The sequence below is a fragment of the Oncorhynchus clarkii genome, chromosome 33, assembly GCF_045791955.1.
Source record: "Oncorhynchus clarkii lewisi isolate Uvic-CL-2024 chromosome 33, UVic_Ocla_1.0, whole genome shotgun sequence".
NCBI classification, from domain to species: domain Eukaryota; kingdom Metazoa; phylum Chordata; class Actinopteri; order Salmoniformes; family Salmonidae; genus Oncorhynchus; species Oncorhynchus clarkii.
In genome coordinates this window covers 5911740-5932498 of record NC_092179.1, presented here as the reverse complement: position 1 = coordinate 5932498, position 20759 = coordinate 5911740, and the positions used below count along the sequence as shown (strand labels likewise).

Sequence of the window (20759 nt, the reverse complement as noted above, 5' to 3'; positions counted from 1 at the left end):
TGCCCTGCCCTCTAGCATGCCCCTGCCCTGACGTGTGCTCTGCCTTGCTGCTACCAAAGGATAGCCTATTTATAGCAGCAGCTAGCTAAGCTACAACGATGGTCAAGAATCCGCTTCAGGAAGTAGAGGTACATAGATGGAGAAAGAGAGCGAGGGGGGGGGGGCGAGAGTGGTAAAGGGAGAGGGGAGACAAGATAGAGGTGGAGTACAGAGTGGTACAGGAGAAGGAGAGATGTAGGGTGAAAGAGAAGGGGTACAGGAGAGAGAAAGATGGGTAAAGGAAAGAAAGGGGATGTTCCTATCAAGATAGAGGGATGAGAGAGCTCAAGAAAAGGGAGGGTAAATAGCAGGGGGGGGGGGGGGGTGACAGAGGGGGCCTGACAGCAGAGAATTCCTGCTGAGGCTGAAGAATGCATTGTGGCCAAATACAGGTACTTTCTCTAGTAGCTAGCTAGCTTCTTTAATATGCAATTAGGTATTCATATAACTGGGTCTCCTTAAGAATCTACTGTAGCCTGAGTAGAGAGCATAGCTGGAAGAGGATGTGAGGAGAATAATTAAGTAGGCATCTGTGTCGCAACACACACAGAGAGCGAGAGAGAGCGAGCGAGAGCGAGGAGGTGGAAAGGGGGAGAGTGCAGATGAAATGCATTCTGAAGGTCACACAGGGACTGCAGAACATGCAGCACAATAAGCTCAGAGAGAGAGGAAGAAGAGCGAATGCATAGAAAATGCGAACGAAAGGACTCACACTGTACACAGGGAGTCTAGGGACAGTGGCTCAGAACATATGCATCTTGTCCCACCCTATCCACAATCAAACAGTCAAAGACAAAAGACGCATCCTAGCATACTTAATCCTGGTTTGAAACATCCCAGATTAAAATAGCACCCTATCCATTATTCAATCCCAGAGCGGACCAAGCTGGCGCTGTACAGTGAGGAGTGGGTTGACAGGAAGGGGATCTGCAGGGAAATCCTATTCCCACATCGCCACCATGGAGTCCACAGAAACAAGAACACAATATGGAAATAAATCTACCATTAGTGTGCAATGGTGAAAACAGTAATGTGCTCGAACCGTAAGTGTGCTACATACATACATTTCTCAGTAGTGTGCCCGTATTTCTCAGATGACGGGTAAAATAAAAATGCACATAGCCTATTTCCACACACAAGCCTTCAGTGATTGAGTGACACTGATATTACACCCATTCCAGCATGCAATGGTTCACAACTACAGTGGAAAATAAAACTCTTACTATTAGGCTATTGTTCAACTACTGGACAGTGACAACACAATCCACACCCACAGCAGTGGTGTCCAACCAAGGTCTCAGAGTTTCTGGGTTGCATGAGGCTCACACGAGCTATTGATTCTCACTCGAAGCACCCACACAAAATTACTCTTCTTCAATCAAGTTAGTTAAGATTGAAATGTCAATTAAGCCATAATTCTGTCAATAGATAATGACTTAATCTGAGATGACATTCAAATACAGTTTACTACGCAGAAGCTTTTTAGACCCATGATAGAATACACTGCTGTGAAAACAGATAAAAACCATAAACCAAGCAGGCAACTGCAAATCCCCACATAACCACCTCAAGCCTTAACCCAGAGCCATAGATGTACGGAGTCCACAAACTATCCTTCATATTGGCACCAAACATTCCATTAAATCAATAACATTCAAATTTGTACTCTTTGCCTAGATAGAACCTTTGGCACCAAGATCGCTGATGTTCAAAACTCGACATCTTCAGAGTTTGCTGAATTCCGTAGTGTCTCTCTATGGCTCTATGTGCCCCAGCCCAGTCAGTCAATTAGACAACCCTCTCTATGCTCAATAGTCCTTACTTCCTGCTGTTGAAGCTGCTGTTATGATTGTTTGTGAGAGATGAAGGGGAGATCTTTGGCAAAGCAGAAAGATTGGAAGTACCAGATGACCTTCAAAAGATAAAGAAAATCATGAGTTAGAGAGAAAGGATAAAGGCTCTCAAAGAAGAGGATTTTGAGAGATGGAGGGTTCATTCAAAAAGTATGGAAATAGGTTAAACCAGGGGTTTTCAAACTCGGGTCCAGGTACTGCAGGACGTCTGCCATTTCTATCAATATCACAAGCTGCAACAGAATATCATCGTGGATACAATGCGTCCCCGCGTCCACTATGAAGTTAGTTAAAGGTAGTTTCACGAGCTAATGCTAACTAGCGTTAGCCCAATGACTGGAAGTCAAATTCTGGGTAAGTAGATAAAGGGCTTCATTGCCAAAATCTCCAACTATCCCTTTAAAATTGAGGAAATTATAGTAATTGGAGCTGATCACAGGGTTTGCTCTATATAGGAAATTGTTAGGCGGGCCATCCAAGCGGTAATTTTAGGAATGGAAAAAGTTGTCAACTTAAATTACCAAACCCAGATAAAAATCATGCATAAAAGATATTGAACTATGATTTAATAATACCAACTTTGAGAACTAACAAAGAAAGCTAGAGTCAGGGAGATCGAAAACTTCAAAAACCGGGCATTCAAAGCACATGCCCATTGATTGTCTCTCAGCTCCATGCCAAACCATGTACACTGCTCAAAAGATAAAGGGAACACTAAAATAACACATCCTAGATCTGAATGAATTAAATATTCTTATTAAATACTTCTTTGCTTACATAGTTGAATGTGCTGACAAAATCACAAAAATTATCAATGGAAATCAAATGTATCAACCCATGGAGGTCTGGATTTGGAGTCACTCAAAGTTAGTGGAAAACCACACTACAGGCTGATCCAACTTTGATGTAATGTTCTTAAAACAAGTCAAAATGAGGCTCAGTAGTGTGTGTGGCCTCCACGTGCCTGTATGACCTCCCTACAACGCCTGGGCATGCTCCTGATGAGGTGGCGGATGGTCTCCTGAGGGATCTCCTCCCAGACCGGGACTAAAGCATCCGCCAACTCCTGGACAGTCTGTGGTGCAACGTGGCGTTGGTGGATGGAGCGAGACATGATGTCCCAGATGTGCTCAATTGGATTCAGGTCTGGGGAACGGGCGTGCCAGTCCATAGCATCAATGCCTTCCTCTTGCAGGAACTGCTGACACACTCCAGCCACATGAGGTCTAGCATTGTCTTGCATTAGGAGGAACCCAGGGCCAACCGCACCAGCATATGGTCTCACAAGGGGTCTGAGGATCTCATCTCGGTACCTAATGGCAGTCAGGCTACCTCTAGCGAGCAAATGGAGGGCTGTGCAGCCCCCCAAAGAAATGCCACCACACACCATGACTGACCCACCGCCAAACCGGTCATGCTGGAGGATGTTGCAGACAGCAGAACGTTCTCCACGGCGTCTCCAGACTCGGTCACGTCTGTTACATGTGCTCAGTGTGAACCTGCTTTCATCTGTGAAGAGCACAGGGCGCCAGTGGCGAATTTGCCAATCTTGGTGTTCTCTGGCAAATGCCAAACGTCCTGCACGGTGTGGACGTCGGGCCCTCATACCACCCTCATGGAGTCTGTTTCTGACCGTTTGAGCAGACACATGCACATTTGTGGCCTGCTGGAGGTCATTTTGCAGGGCTCTGGCAGTGCTCCTCCTGCTCCTCCTTGCACAAAGGCGGAGGTAGCAGTCCTGCTGCTGGGTTGTTGCCCTCCTATGGTCTCCTGATGTACTGGACACAGCAAACCTTCTTGCCACAGCTCGCATTGATGTGTCATCCTGGATGAGCTGCACTACCTGAGCCACTTGTGTGGGTTGTAGACTCCGTCTCATGCTACCACTAGAGTGAAAGCACCACCAGCATTCAAAAGTGACCAAAACATCAGCCAGGAAGCATAGGAACTGAGAAGTGGTCTGTGGTCTCCACCTGCAGAACAACTCCTTTATTGGGGGTGTCTTGCTATTTGCCTATAATTTCCACCTGTTGTCTATTCCATTTGTATAACAGCATGTGAAATGTATTGTCAATCAGTGTTGCTTCCTAAGTGGACAGTTTGATTTCACAGAAGTGTGATTGACTTGGAGTTACATTGTGTTGTTTAAGTGTTGCCTTTATTTTTTTGAGCAGTGTAGAATTCCTGGAAATTTGATGAAAAACTGCTCAATTCTCTGTAGAATTGCTTTGAAACAGCAACACTTTCTCTATGCCGCCAAGACGCCTTTCTAGCTAATAGACTGTTAGAGCTAACCCTTCCAATGAACTGTGGAGAGGTCAAAATAATGAAACTGTTTACCAAATCTATTAATTTAAAAAAGTCTACCTGCCATTATCATTCAACTGAGACAAGACATAACGTATTATGGGGATCCCTATGTCGCCAGTTTGCCTGGGCGGGGTCCCTGGGCAAGAAAAGTTTGAAAACCCCCGAGTTAAACGATAAGAGATATGTCAGCAACTAAAGCCAAGCAAATAGGATAGAAGCAAATATATGATAGGGAGTTGAAATTCAAAGACGAAAGACTAGGAAAATAGCAGCAAAAATAATCATAAGGGTCTGCTGGGTTGAACATAAATGTATACATTGAATGAATAAAACAAACTTCGCAGAATAAACTAGCATAGAGAAAACTCAGCCTCAGAGGAACCAATGTCTTTCAATCCCCAGGCCAAGTGAGAGTAATTCCTAATTGGAAGTCAATGGAAGGTCATGGACCCAGCCAGACACACTCACTTAGGTGCAGAGGAACCTCTAGGCCACGATCCATCCTCATTCTTCTGCTCTATTACCAGGACCTGCATGGATATCAGAAATAGAAACATAATACACATATAAATATATGGAAACATAATACATACATGTTAAACTTTCTTCGCCAGATTGGCCTACAATACCATAAATGTAGTACGATGGCAACACTCGTCTTGTAGTATTTCAAAATCTGTTTTACAATTGCATCTACTTACAGTAGCTATTTTACCAAATATTGCCATTTTACTTCCGATAAAGATCAAAGACCTGGGAGAATGTTTTTTTTTTTTGTGAACTGTTGAATAATGATTTTATGTCAAGAAGCAAAGTGGAAAGCAACATTGCTCTTGTTTGGAACAATCTGTTGACTGCATTTGACCTAATAGAACAGCATGCAAACTTATTGTGAATCTACCAGCGAGGAGGAGGAACTGTGCTGCTTGAGTGACAGGGGGCGAGGCTTGGTGTGTGTGGTAGAGGTCTTCACGAGTCCAAAAAGTTGGACGCATTACGAAAAATTTAAAAATAAATATATATTTATATTTTTAAATCGGCTCTATTGTCACACACTGAGGCTCTATGACTGTAGTCTATTGCCACTTTCATGACTTATGATTGGCCAACAACAAGCTACAAGCTCCACTCTCGTGAAACGCAAGTGCAGCAGCATAAATTATGAAATGTCTCTTGCTCTCCCTACTGCAGCATTCACATTTGGATCTGTACAGTCCCTTCAGACAAGGCGGTTAAAATTACACATGCCTGAGACCCGTGACACTTATCAGACCCGACCTAGACCCGTAACATTATCTAGCTTGGGTCCGGATACAGTCTCAGGTATTCGGGTACAGGTGGATCCGTGAAGATCTCTAGTGTGTGGGAAGTAGTCGGAAGGGTAGAGAGGGATAGAGACAGAGTACAATGTAAAAACAGACATAACGCAAGGCTGAGAGGCATTTCAGAATATTGCATGCAATATGGATTTCTTGCGATTTCTATGTGAACTCTATGTGCAGCAGCTCTGCATTTCCAAATCTGTTTAATGAATCTACTTGTACTTCTCAAATCAGTTTACAGCATCTAGTAAAAAGTTGTAATTTCCCAATCTCATAATACAGGGAAAAGGGAGATGAATCATATCCCTAAGTATCCCTTTGCCTCTTAGTTGGCTTTGTCGTGGGCAGACTGAAAAGCCAAAGTGGGGGCCTGGGTAGTGTCCAAAATGGAACTTTATTCCATATTTAGTGCACTACGTTTGACCAAGGCCCCAAAGGGCTCTGGTCAAATGTACTGCAATCAGGGCTCTAAAGTGTGACCATTTCGGTCAAATATGCTCTGAGATATTTTTCTATGAGACCCCCCAAAATAAAAATAAATACATTTAAAAGAACTGCTAGTGGTCACTCATATTGCGAGGGTCCGAAGCTCATTGGTTGAACTCAAATTGCTAAGGGGGCTGGCCCACATGGTGGAAAATGTAGGGGGGGAAATAAAAATGGCACAGCACAGAGTACAGAGAAACAATTGCTTTCAAACTAGGAAATGGAAATCCTTAAATCGACATCCACGTCTCTGGTGCCCGAGGAACAGTGGGTTAACTGCCTTGCTCAGGGTCAGAACGACCGATTTTTTACCTTGTGGCTAATTGAGCAAAGACAGCAATTCTGCTCATAGATTATGCATAAATGAACTGCACATTGACACAGTCGGCCCAAAGTGGGAGGTTTAAGAAAGCCTTAGTAGTCGCCAAAGTTCCGGAGCATGTCTAAATGTATCAGTGATATGTATTTCTTGCAACTTTCTCAAGACATAACTGCATGGGCCTACCACTGTGTTGCCAGTTAGCGATGCCGAAACAGTCATTTATAAAGGCTTTCCCCATAAAACTTTCCAAATTAAATATTAAACTGCAAAGCATACCTGGCAAAATGATGATATCAATATGATTTGTATATTTTGTCTCGTAAACTCTGCTATCGCCATAGAGAAACACCAGTCTCTTGACATGCACAACTGAAATTAAAGGGCAACTACACACCAAAATGTTTTACTTTCTTTCCCAGACCTCAAAAGATGTGATTTAAGCATTGTTGTGGACAAACAAAATTGGATGTTCTATTAAGTGTGATTTTGAGAACAAAAACCTGAAAAAAAATATCAAAGGGGAAAACAAGGCCGATAATAGTTTTTTGGTGCTATGCCAAATGTATTGGCTGGTAGATTTTCCCCAACTTTTTGTTTGTTTTTGGCAATATTCATAAACTGTTGTGGATCGTTCAAAATCCACTTACATTTGTTTACACCTTGTTCAGTCACGTTAGCTAGCAACCTTGTTATTTTACTAGTATATCTAAACACTTGGGGGCACAGAAAAAAAACAGGGAAAAGGATAGCTTCATTAGAAGATAAATCATACCAATTAATTAATGACTGATATCATGCATGTCACCACTCAAACTTGAGGCTCTTAAAGAGACCGTTTAAAATGTGATGTAACTCATCTCAATAGGTCCTTCAAACTCAACCTCAATGCCAGTTTGACTGCAATTTTTCATTGTTCCTCTCTAATTAGGGACCGATTTAGATCTGGTCACCAGGTGGATGCAATTAATTATCAGGTAGAAAAGAAAACCATCAGGCTCCGTGCCTCGTAGGGTAAGAGTTTATACCCCGTCAATAGGTAGAGCTTTTACACAATGTAGAAACCTAATATTCCAAAAATGACTAATTTCAATGGCAGGTTTTTGTATTAACATTCTAGTTTTTAAAAACCAATGCCTTTACACGGTTAAATATTAGTTAGAGCACAGCATGTGCTTCAGGTTGTCATGAAGTTGGCCTGTTGGGGGAGGTTTATGACCCCCATAAATACCTTTCCCCTTTTCTCTCTCTCTACTCTATAGAGTTGACTCTTGTAAAGCCTTTGTAACAGAGTCTGGTAACATCGAAAGGTGGGAAACGGAACCATATTTCGGTAATCCAACCAGTTGAAAATATGCGTTGGTACTTAAAGAACATGATCTCAGATCAGTTGTTGTCTGAGACATTACTACTAATGATAGGATGACAAACTGTAACTTGGAAAGTCGACACATTCTAGTTATCAGATCCACATGGAATTGTTGTGCAATTTAAACGTATTTGTGAAAAGATTAAATGTAATTTTAGCTTCTTAAATGAGAGAACAGTTTGTCATAGGGAAACCCTGCTCACTCAGAGACCCCGCCCAAGTGAACAGACTTTGGTTGTAAAACTATTTAACGCGCCCTTCTTTCACCACTATATAAACCCGTTGATGAAAATTCAGCTTTCTGTACCGAGGACGACGGTCATACGTTAACCTTTTTGGGATAGGGGGCAGCATTTCACTTTTGGATGAATAGCGTGCCCAGAGTGAACTGCCTCCTACTCTGTCCCAGATGCTAATATGTGCATATTATTATTAGTATTGGATAGAAAACACTCTTTACTTTCTAAAACTGTTTGAATTATGTCTGTGAGTATAACAGAACTCTTATGGCAGGCAAAAACCTGAGAAGAAATCCAAACAGGAAGTGAGAAATCTGAGGTTGGTCGATTTTCAACCCAGTCCATATTGAATTCACAGTGAGATATGGATGAAGTTGCACTTCTTAGGGCTTCCACTAGATGTCAACCGTCTTTAAAAACTAGTTTGAGGATTCTACTATAAAGGAGGGGCTCATGAGAGCTCTGAGTCAGTGGTCTGGCAGGGTGTCTTAAACTTGTGATGCGCGCTCCCGACAGAGTTTGCTCTCGTTCCAGTGCTTTTCTTCAGACAATGAAATCCTCCGGTTGGAACCTTATTGATGATTTATGTTAAAAACATCCTAAAGATTGATTCCATACATTGTTTGGTTTGTTTCTACGACCTGTAACGGAACTTTGAGTTTTTGTCTGGACGAAGTGCTCGCGCCTCATGAAGATGGTTTACTGGGCTTAACACGCCAACAACAAGTGGCTAAATGATGGACTTCATGGAACAAATCAGTAATTTATTGTCAAACTGGAATTCCTGGGAGTGCCTTCTGATGAAGATCAAAGGTAAGTGAATATTTAGTGTTTTCTAACTTCTGTTGACTCCAAAATGGCCAATATTTCTTTGGCTGTTTTGGGCTCTGAGTGCCGTTCTCAGATTATGATTTTTCCGTAAAGTCTTTTTGAAGTCTGACACAGCGGTTGCATTAAGGAGAAGTCCATCTTTAAATTCTGTGACTAACACTAGTATCTTTTATCAATGTTTAATGAGTATTTCTGCAAAATTACCAGATGTTTTGGAATCAAAACATTACTGCACGTAACGCGCCAATGTAAACCGAGATTTTTGGATATAAATATGCACATTATCGAACAAAACATACATGTATTGTGTAACATGATGTCCTATGAGTGCCATCTGATGAAGATCATCAAAGGTTAGTGATTCATTTTATCTATATTTCTGCTTTTTGTGACTCCTATCTTTGGCTGGAAGAATGCCTGTGTTTTTTTGACTTGGCTATGACCTAACATAATCATATGTGCTTTCGCTGTAAAGCATTTTTGAAATCAGACAATGGGTAGATTAACAAGATGTTTCTTTCATTTGCTGTATTGGACTTGTTAATGTGTGAAAGTTACATATTTCTAAAAAAAAAAATTGAATTTCGCGCGCTGCCTTTTCAGTGGAATGTTGTCGAGGGGTTCTGCTAGCGGAACGCCTGCCCTAGAAAGGTTAAAAGGGCTCAGATAATAACCTAACAAAATTAGCATCATGTTCAATGTGAAGGTGACGATCGACACGCTTAAAGGATGAATTTCAACTATACCAACCAGAATATAGCACGAGCTTAAAAGTATGGCAACTTGGTATGAACTTTGAACACTTCACTCCAGAAGTGATACCTCCTAGTCGTTGAGTTACCAGCAGTCGCTGTAAACGTGGGCTAGGAAAGGACGGACGGCGTATCCAGTCTAACACACACACACGAAACTACAACGTATTCAGTTTACCACCAGAGACATTCTTCAAAGGACAAGAGATCCCTGTTGGGCAACCCGGCCTTCCATCTTTGACCAACCTAGTGAAGCGCAGCTCAGAGTAAATATTTATTGCATTTTCCAAATGGGTGGTTATTTAGAATGCATAAGATTCTGTATTTACAATAGCATCCCGTTGTTACTCGGTCTTCCTACTCTTTCATTCAAAACCCAACCCCCTTTCTTTGTGTAACCAGCCGTCATATCTGTTCCGTCCCGTAGGGACGTTTTGCTTTATGACATAATTTGTAATCAATGTATGATCATTTAGGTATTTAGTAAATCAATTAAGTCAAATTTTGTATTGCTGATTCAACTTGTTAGCCAGGGTTCGTGAAGATAACCAAAAATGTACAACTTTCAGATGAGACTGAATAAAGTGACGATTAAATATTGACTGCTACTGATGTAAAAGATTACTAGGTCTATATGAGTTTATTCGGAAGATAACAGCTCTATAAACATTATTTCGTGGTGCCCCGACTTTCTAGTTAATTACATTTACCTGATTAGCTTAATCAGGTAATGTTAATTACAGATAAATTATTTTATAGAATAGCATGTCAAATCACTTAATCCGGCATAGCCAAAAAGACAACAAGGTAATCAATTTTATGTTTTACTCTTAACTTTAAGTTGGAGGCACTAGTACTACCAATGACATTTTAATTTAGAGTCCTGGGTGCACTATGTAGGGAACAGGGTGCCATTTGGGACACATTCCTGTATATCCTCTAGAGCAGCTGTTACCATCGAGTGGAATGTCCCTCCAGTGACCCATTGCCCAGTTGTCTAGATTAATCCCTGCTTGTAAATGGATGTTTAGGCCTAGGCTACTTCTGGTAAACTCCCCCAGGTGGGGGGGAAAGAACACTTGCAGCTTCGCTGTTCTTTGGAGCCAGACACTTAAGATGTGTATAATAAGACATGTAGGCTATATGTACAGTTGAAGTCAGACGTTTACATACACTTAGGTTGGAGTCATTAAAACTCGTTCTTCAACCACTCCACAAATGTCTTGTTAACAAACTATAGTTTTGGCAAGTCGATTAGGACATCTACTTTGTGCATGACAAGTAGGTTTTCCAACAATTGTTTACAGACAGATTATTTCACTGTATCACAATTCCAGTGGGTCAGAAGTTTACATACACTAAGTTGACTGTGCCTTTAAACAGCTTGGAAAATGCCAGAAAATGATGTTATGGCTTTAGAAGCTTCAGAAAGGCTAATTGACATAATTCGAGTCAATTGGAGGTATACCTGTGGATGTATATCAGGGCCTACCTTCAAACTCAGTGCCTCTTTGCTTGACATCTTGAGAAAATCAAGAGAAAAATCTGCCAAAACCTCCTTGGGAGCAATTTCCAAAAGCCTGAAGGTACCACGTTCCTCTGTACAAACAATAGTACGCCAGTATAAAGACCGTGGGACCACGCAGCCGTCATACCGCTCAGGAAGGAGACGCGTTCTGTCTCCTAGAGATGAACATACTCTGGTGAACAACAGAACAGAACAGCAAAGGACCTTGTGAAGATGCTGAAGGAAACAGGTACAAAAGTATCTATATGCACAGTAAAACGAGTCCTATATCGACATAATCTGAAAGGTCGCTCAGCAAGGAAGATGCCACTGCTCCAAAACCGCCATACAAAACCCAGACTATGGTTTGCAACTGCACATTGGGACAAAGATTGTACTTTTTGGAGAAATGTCCTCAGGTTTGATTCAATAAAAATATAACCTTTCCTTTGGAGGAAAAAGGGGGAAGCTTGCAAGCCGAAGAACACCATCCCAACCGTGAAGCACGGGGGTGGCAGCATCATGTTGTGGGGGTGCTTTGCTGCAGGAGGGACTGGTGCACTTCACAAAATAGATGGCATCATGAGAAATGAAAATTATGTGGATATTTTGAAGCAACATCTCAAGACATCAATCAGCAAGGTAAAGCTTGGTCGCAAATGTGTCTTCCAAATGGACAATGAACCCAAGCATTCCACAAAGTTGTGACAAAATGGCTTGAGGACAACAAAGTCAAGGTATTGGAGTGGCCATCACAAAGCCCTGACCTCAATCCTATAGAAAACCTGTGGCCAGAACTGAAAAAGGCGTGTGCGAGCAAGGAGGCCAACAAACCTGACTCAGTTACACCAGCTCTGTCAGGAGGAATGGGACAAAATTCACCCAACTTATTGTGGGAAGATTGTGGAAGGCTACCTGAAACATTTGACCCAAGTTAAATAATTTCAAGGCAATGCTACCAAATACTAATTGAGTGTATGTAAACTTCTGACCCACTGGGAATGTGATGAAAGAAATAAAAGCTGAAATAAATCACTCCACTATTATTCTGACATTTCACATTCTTAAAATAAAAGTGGTGATCCTAACTGACCTAAAACGGGGAATATTTACTAGGATTAAATGTCAGGAATTGTGAAAAACAGAGTTTAAATGTATTTGGCTAAGGTGTATGTAAACTTCAGGTACTTTATTATAATTACAGTGGCTACTACACTGAACTAAAACAATAACGCATCATGTGAAGCATTGGTCCCATGTTTCATAAGCTGAAATAAAAGATCCCAGAAATGTTCCATACATACAAAAAGTGTATTTCTCCCAAATTTTGTGCACAAGTTTGTTTACATCCCTGTTAGTAAGCATTTATCCTTTGCCAAGATAATCCACCACCTGAGAGGTGTGACATATCAAGAAGCTAATTAAACAGCATTATCATTACACTGGTACACGGTGTTAAGATGTCAGCAATCCTCTTCGGTGACGTTTTACATACTTCTAACCAACTGTGTTATTTTGTTAGTTTTCTTGCGTTGTTTAACTTATTTTGTACATAATGTGGCTGCTACTGTCTCAATTGACCGAAAATAACTTCTTGACATCAGAACAGCGACTACTCACCCAAAAACTGGAAAAACTTTTCCTTTAATGTGTCTGACGAGAAGGATATACTGCTTTCCCGGGAACAAGCCCAAAACCCAGTCATTTGCGTGAAGCCGAAGAAAAAGGGGGCAGAGGTCGGGCTGCCTTATGAGAATTCGTAGGCGAGCAAGTAAACTCCCACTGCCATCCGTTCTTTTGGCTAACGTGCAATCATTGGAAAATAAAATGCATGACCTAGAATTAAGATTATCCTACCAACAGGACATTAAAAACTAATATCTTATGTTTCACCAAGGCGTGATTGAACGGCGACACGGATAATATAGAGCTGGTGGGATTTTCCATGATTCGGCAGAACAGAGAAGCTACGTCTAATAAGACGAGGGGTGGGGGTGTGTGTCCATTTGTCAATAACAGCTAGTGAGCGATGTCTAATAAAAAGTAGTCTCAAGGTATTGCTCACCTGAGGTAGAGTACCCTATGATAAGCTGTAGACAACACCATCTATCAAGAGAGATCAACTATATTATTCCTAGCCGTCTATTTACCACCATAAACCAATGGTTAAACTAAGACTGCACTCAACCAACTCTATAAGGCCATAAGCAAACAAGAAAATGCTCATCCAGACCACCTTTAATCCACACACAGATGCATACAAAGCACTCCACCATCCATTTGGCAAATCTGACCATAATACTATCCTTCTGATTTCTTCTTACAAGCAAAAACTAAAGCAGGAAGTACCAGTGACTCGCTCAATACGGAAGTGGTGTCTATGCTACTGGACTGTTTTGCTCTCACAGACTGGAATATGTTCCGGGATTCATCCAATGGCATTGAGGACCATACCACCTCAGTCACCGGCTTCATCAATAAGTGCATCGAAGACGTTGTCCCCAATGACTGTACGTACATATCCCAACCAGAAGCTATGGATTATAAGCAACAACTGCATAGAGCTAAAGGCTAGAACTGCCACTTTCAAGGAGTAGGACACTAATCCAGACTCTTATATAGGCTGTCTCACTGTTGTGTCGTCAACAAACGTAATGGTGTTGGAGTCGTGCTTGGCCAGGCAGTCGTGGGTAAACAGGGAGTACAGGAAGGAACAAAGCACACATCCCTGAGGGACCCCGTGTTGAGGATCAGCGTGGCAGATGTGTTGTTGCCTACCCTTATCACCTGGGAGCAGCCCGTCAGGAAGTCTGGTATCCAGCTCCTTGATTTAGGCAGACCTATCCTTTAACTCGGTGAGGATGTTGCCTGTAATCCATGGCTTCTGGTTGCAATATGTACGCACGTCGGGACTAAGTTGATGCACTTATTGATGAAGCTGGTGACTGAGGTGGTATAGTCCTCAATGCCATTGGATGAATCCCGGAACATATTCCAGTCTGTGCTAGCAAAACAGTCGTGAAGTGTGGCATCCGTGTCATTTGACCACTTCCGTATTGAGCGAGTCACTGGTACTTCTTGCTTTAGTTTTTGCTTGCAAGCAGTTCTGTCCTGCCAATGCATGGAAAACCCTGACAATTGTATATTATCTGTGTCATCGTTCAGCCACGTCTCAGTTAAACATAAGACATTCGTTTTTAAGGTCCTGTCGGTAGGATAGTCTCGAACGGAACTTATCCAGTTTATTCTACAGTGATGGCATGTTGGCTAATAGAATGGATGGTAGAGCAGGTTACCTACTCGCCAACAACATTTTCACAAGGCACCCTGATCTCCTTCACCTGTATTTCCTTTTCTTCAGGCGAATGACAGGGATTTCGGCCTTGTCTGAGAGAAAAATGATATCATTAAAGAAAAAAAAAAGAAAAAAACATCGGTCATAAGAGACAGTAGCATCTACATTATGCGAAACCCCCCCCCCACAAAATAGCACAATTGGTTCGGAGCCTGTAAAACGGCAGTCATCCCCTCCAGCGCCATTCCTAGTAACAAGAGCATGGAGAATTTCCTTGTCAGTTTGCATGGTGTGGAACAATCTAGATCCTATATAACTGGTGCGATGACAGGACAGGAAGTAGAGACAATGTATAAATAGCCTGATATCCAAGGGTTATTTCATACCTGTCCTTGGTAGAGTCCTGCGTCCTGTATGGTGCTGTCCGGTTTGTTCAGAGGCTCGAACGTGTTGCTCATGTACTTGTTCCACAACCTGGTCTCTCTCTCGTCTGGGATACTGAACAGTTTACGCATCTCCTTCTCAATGGTGTCTGCATGACAGGAGGTTATAGAACAAAGGTAACAAATAAGCAACATGCCATATACATTGAGTATACAAAACATGTAGGTGGCAAATTGAAAAAAATTACACACATGCACCTGCATACTTAGGGCAGAGAATAATTGGGTGTATAAATCTTTCATGCTCTGATAAATTGGCAGCAGATTAATTAATTACTTTATAGTAACACTCCCTGCCCATGTAATTGCTGATTACTTGTGTTTGCTTTAGGGAGCAGAGTTTTGGCAGTTATTTTAGGAGCGCATCATTTTGCAGTAGTCAAAAGCAAAGTCAGTGGCCTCCCGGGAGACTCTGGGTTCGCGCACAGGCTCTGTCGTAACCGGCCGCGACCGGGAGGTCCGTGGGGCGAAGCACAATTGGCCTAGCGGCCGGTAGGGATATCCTTGTCTCATCGCGCACCAGTGACTCCTGTGGCGGGCCGGGCGCAGTGCGCGCTAACCAAAGTTGCCAGGTGCACGGTGTTTCCTCCGGACACATTGGTGCGGCTGGCTTCCGGGTTGGATGCGCGCTGTGTTAAGAAGCAGTGCAGCTTGGTTGGGTTGTGCATCAAAGGATGCATGACTTTCAACCTTCATCTCTCCCGAGCCCGTATAGGAGTTGTAGCGATGAGACAAGATAGTAGCTACTAAACAATTGGATACCACGAAATTGGGGAGAAAATGGGGTAAAATAAAAAAATAGCCAAGTCAGTGTTCATAAGAGGTTGACAAACAAAACAGAGTGACCTTCCCTTGTGATTTCACTGTTTAAATTGACCATTAAAAGGCTGGCAATGCATCCGATTTTCATAAACTTAAAAGATGTTTGTATTATCAGTGAAATAACTAAGAGCAATGGTGCAAGGAAACGAAAGTAAACAACCAACAAGTCAAATGAAGAACATGTCAGGATATAAATATAAAATCCTAATATCAGGAAGAAAATGAGTGGAATTGATCCACAAAGAGGAAAATAGAGAGCTTCTCTGCATTTTAAAACAAATATATTACTTATTAATTCTCTGTCAGGTAGAAGAGAAGTTCTCCTGTGCAATCACCGTGACTGGTGCTAATGGATGGGAATGATCGATTCATTCATTCTCTGGCCGATAAAAAAGGACAGCTGCTACATTTGTCAGGTTAACTGTACAATGAAAATAATGGTCATACCAATGCTTACTAGGTTTACACCAATATAACGGTACTCTATAGCTCAGTTGGTAGAGTATGGCGCTTGGTAGAGCATAGGTTTGATTCCCAGGACTACCCATACGTACACGCATGACTATAAGTCACTGTAGATAAAAGTGTAGGCTAATACTTATAATACTATTATTATAAGCATTTCAGTGCTTGAGGCATCACTACAGTCCCTGGTTCGATTCCAGGCTGTATTACAACCGGCCGTGATTGGGAGTCCCATATGGCGGCGCACAATTGGCCCAGCTTCATCCGGGTTTGGCAGTCATTGTAAATAAGAATTTGTTCTTAACTGACTTGGCTAGTTAAATAAAGGTAAAAATAAAAACGGGGTAGAAAACGTGTGGAAATAATCCATGAGGAAAAGAGACTAGAGTTTCTTCTAAATAAAGATACTATCTGCTACATTCAATCTGTTAGGGAGAATAACAGTGTCTGCCTACCTATCGTGTCCGCTTTGCTGAAGCGTCTGGTGACCACGTTGTCCATGTTGCGGTCTTCACACAGCTTCAGTTCTGTGAGGTACACCTCCACCTTGCAGTGCTTCACAAACATACCCTGTTCTACCACCTGTCGAAATATGTCAATAGAGTGTGTCTTACATCATGACAGATGGCAAAATAAATCATATTTGTTAATGAGTTTGTTTTTCAAATTAAACACTTGACAATGTTAAAGTTCTCTTACATGACAGATGGCATGAGAAGAAAATAGTTATCACTCGGTTACAATTTTGGCAATTAAACTCATTACATTGTGAATTTTGATCTAATCATTTGTTGTACATGATGGCATAAGAAGGAAACAAATATTTTTTGCTAATTAAACTCATCATGACATTGCTCCGATATGGGCAAGATTTGCATTGCTGATTGAGTACAAGTTGGAACTTGCTAAAACTCTGCAACATTGAACAGAGAAGCTATCACCAACTTCACCAAGGAAACAATAAATAAAGAACACAGCATATGGCAGTAGAAACAAATTAAGAATTTGGCTACCCAGTTAATAGGACTATCTACACACTGAAAGCATTGTAAATGTATAAACTATAGGCTACACTTTATAACTCCGTTGATAGGAGCGTATGACGGATAATCTTAATATAGCCCCAGAGCGTAGACATAGCTGAAGGGTCCATTCCTATTCATTTCACACAGCCCCTCCGCTGGTGGCAGGCCCCACACCGTAGGGTACAGACCCGCCCTAACCCCAGGCAATGAGATCAGCTGTAGGCATGGGTCAGATTCACCCACCAGACATCACCCACCGCCCTTCTTATAAAATGAATGCCCGGCAATGGCATGCTAACACAGAGATAAAAGGCAAGTTAAGTCCCACAGTAACAAACTGACAAAACAGCCAATTTCAAAAACAGCTATGCTAAGAACTAACCCCGATCCACCCCGCCCTCTCGCTTTCTGCTTAGGCTCTCTCCCTTGTTCGCTCTTTCTTCGCTCTTAAAAAGCCTCTGCCGCTCTCTCTGTTTGACCTCAGGAAGCATTCCGCTATTTGGAAAAACAAGGACACTCTAGAATCACTCCCCAGGTGATAGGTTCTCTACGTTGAAGCTGAGTGGAACCGCAATAAGAGAACCCGGAAAATCAATTCCAACAGTCTAACACGGTAAAAGAACCCCCAAAAGTGAGAAAGAAAGAAAACCTCCTGCATGTTGTGTCTCGAAGCTCGCTCCATGTTGCGGTGTTTCAGTCATCCAGAGCACTCTCTGAAAATAGAAACGGCCAGGGCCACTCGATACCCCCCGCAACATACATGGCAAAAAGGGGAGGATCAATGGGGAGAGAAAAATAAAGCACTGCAGCAGCCATGATGCCATGACTGGCTAGATTTGAAAATGCAGAAAGCCATGTCTGGGCTCACGGAAGTACAGTAGGCCCAGCTGACAGTTAGCCCTTAGAAATAACCCTACGTTATCATAACCCTGTTGGTGTTTCCAGGAACACAATCCTTAGGTGAGTTACTGGCTTATACTGTAGTCAGTTGTCAGAGTTAAACCAAAAGCACACTGAATAAAAAAGCAACTAAATAATATCAATGTAGCCTACTTCCACGTTAGAAAATCTGATCTTCTGTGGACAACATTGAATCAGTAAGCATCTGTACTCGGGACCACTTTAGGTTTAAAAACTAATCAAGTCCTTATACAGAATGTTAGTTTCGGTCCATGTATTACAAATAATAGCTAGCATATTTGGAATACCGGTAGCTAAATTGTATCAAAAACAGCCCAGCTGCGTTTCTCTTGAAGAAGATGGTGAGAGGCTAAACATTGAGATAATATCGATCTAGAAATCAAAGTTAAGTCCCTCCCAGCTAGTAACTGAATCTCAAGCTTAAGTTATCTTGGTATCCTTTTTCACAATCATCCCAATCTGACCTGAAGTATATTGATCAATCCAACCCTATAGAACACATGCGAGGTTGACACAAATGGAAACTTCTCAATTACTCCTCACACCACAATAACCTCTTCGGCTACAAGTAGGTTATCGACAAACAGGCCAAACGGCGACCATTGAAATGTAATTGTGCACTGACCATATTATCTTCTCATACTATTCACCACTTCACATTAAGTACCTGAGCCTTGTGCTCTGACTGAGCTTCTCGTTCATCTGACTACCGCTGAGGCACTGGTGCTACGTACACTGTACCCAATCAGCTCTTATACCCATACAGTAGGTCTACATTACTTTGTTTATTTGACCACTTAAAAACAAATGATATTGGACCATACCAGCCATAATTAGCCACTAATGTCACTCATCCTTACCTTGCGTGAGATAGGATCTTGTCCCTCCATCAGTGGATACCAGCTCACTAGCTTATTCCAGCCTTCTGTTGGGATCAGGATGTAGTCCAGCTCATCAATGAGGTGCTCCTTGATGGCCAGAACATCCCCATCTACTCGAGAGAGCGAGACAAACGGGTCATGTTCAGTAGGCAACAAAGAATAGAAAATGGACTGACACGGAAGGACTACCTGAACCTGGCCAATAACAAACATACATTTCTGTTTGTCATAATGAATATGACCCAGGTTGTGGCGAAAGAGGGATTATTAAAGGGAAACATTTTAGGACGATGTATGGCTAGGGTTATAATGGGGTTGTTCAATTGGGACAGCTTCAATGGTGGTAGCCTACTCATAATGGCAGTTTCTTATACAATAAAACAAAGCAACAGATAGCTTTCTATAGACCAGAGAAAGGCTACCCTTGAACATTTTCATTGATGTTTAGAGTATATTATAGACCTACTTTTTCTGTCATACTTAGCCTACAGAAATTGCATGTATAACAGCCTTTAGTTTGATATATTAGGTAAGATGCATCATGTTGATCACTCTAAACATCCTGTACTGCGCAAAACAGTGGTGGGTTCATCTGGACACACTGGGGATGAGTAAAAAGAGCATGTTATGAAGTCACCTTTTCCACTAATCTCTCCAGAGACAGACAATAAATATTGCATCAAGGAGGTCTGAGTGTGGTGCATCTTACCACTTGTAAGGAGCCCCGAGTTGTCCACTGGTCCAGGGTAGACATTCTGGTCTCCCATCTGATATTTGTCCCAGCTGTCAAAGCCCACATATTTCTTCCACTGTTTGAACCAGTGGCTGTCCACTAGGTACCTATGTAGAAAGAGCACCGATGATTTAGATTTGAGATAACGCTAGATTAGATCTAATGAGTTTGGAGTAGCAGATGGTATCTGATAAGAATTTTTTTATTTTTTATTAAAAAAGTGTGTAGCTCCAAAGTACAGGCAGGGTACCCACTAACCAGCACATCTGAGAGAAGGACCTCCAGTTACAAAAGTCTCGGTTTCTCATTCAGTTGATCTTTGTTAATTAGAGAGAACTCGAGACAATGGAGTCATTTCAGAATGACCAGCAGCTGATCTGTTTTTAGTTTAAAAAAATAACTTTCATTGACATTCATTTGGAGTAACGTTAAACAATGTAAAGAATGTTACAATTACCATGAAACGGATGCTTGCTAACAGTGTGAGCGAGACAAACGTTAGCTAGTTGGGACACTTGATTGTCACTAATGTCAATTATGTCAGCAGCTAACTGTTTGATACTGGCACGTTTGTGTGTGTGTTAGTTGGCAAGCCAAGTCATTTTGACAGTTGCTTTTCATGACTCCTCCCTGACTTGCCAGATGAGCTCACGTCACGGGCAAACCACTTGAAATCAAGCTAGCCAGCTTTGAATCGCAAGATCATGAAACTGAAATCATTGGGAAAATACATGTATTTTACTAGCTACGTTGGTAACGTACCTATGTGTCTAGACATTCCCATGTTGGCAAATAACTTGGTCAATAGAAACTGTGGAATGTGGCGAAGCCGCTGGCTAGCTTTAGCTGACAGAAGCTGACAGCTAACGTTAACTGGCAAGGTAACTGTCAACACGGCCTGTCACACCCGCTCTCCGCTGCTTTAGCACTTTGACAGCCACGGTAAGGTCAGCCAGCACCTTCCTAAGACCTTTAAAAAGTTACCAGCAAACTCTTACCAAGTATCTCCCTTTCGTAGCTGTGTTTTCAGCAGTGCTGCGACTTCTCCTCTCTGGGTATCCAGATCAGCCGCTCCTCCTTCCGCCATCTTTCCTTGGACATCACCCGCTGCATGATGGGATAGAGAAGCGTCTCACACGGGCGTAAA

At 42.0% G+C, this 20759-nt stretch overlaps 1 protein-coding gene across 6 annotated transcripts in view; it reads right to left on the bottom strand.

Moving 5' to 3' along the window:
* LOC139393314 (ubiquitin carboxyl-terminal hydrolase 15-like) overlaps nt 1-20723 on the bottom strand; it is a 40667-nt gene extending 19944 nt beyond the window's left edge. The window contains exons 1-7 of one of the 6 annotated variants that reach the window (XM_071141851.1): nt 20611-20723; nt 19589-19719; nt 18859-18989; nt 16508-16634; nt 14709-14854; nt 4671-4732; nt 1862-1951 (exon numbers count right to left, since the gene is read on the bottom strand). In XM_071141851.1, coding sequence (XP_070997952.1) covers nt 1862-1951; nt 4671-4732; nt 14709-14854; nt 16508-16634; nt 18859-18989; nt 19589-19719; nt 20611-20699 — 776 coding nt within the window. In that variant the 5' untranslated portion in view covers nt 20700-20723. Of the gene's footprint in view, nt 1-1861; nt 1952-4670; nt 4746-14708; nt 14855-16507; nt 16635-17726; nt 17805-18858; nt 18990-19588; nt 19720-20610 lie in introns of those variants that run through there. The other 5 variants (XM_071141850.1, XM_071141853.1, XM_071141852.1 and 2 more) reach the window with 5 other exon arrangements.
* Between the last annotated feature and the right edge of the window lie 36 nt (nt 20724-20759).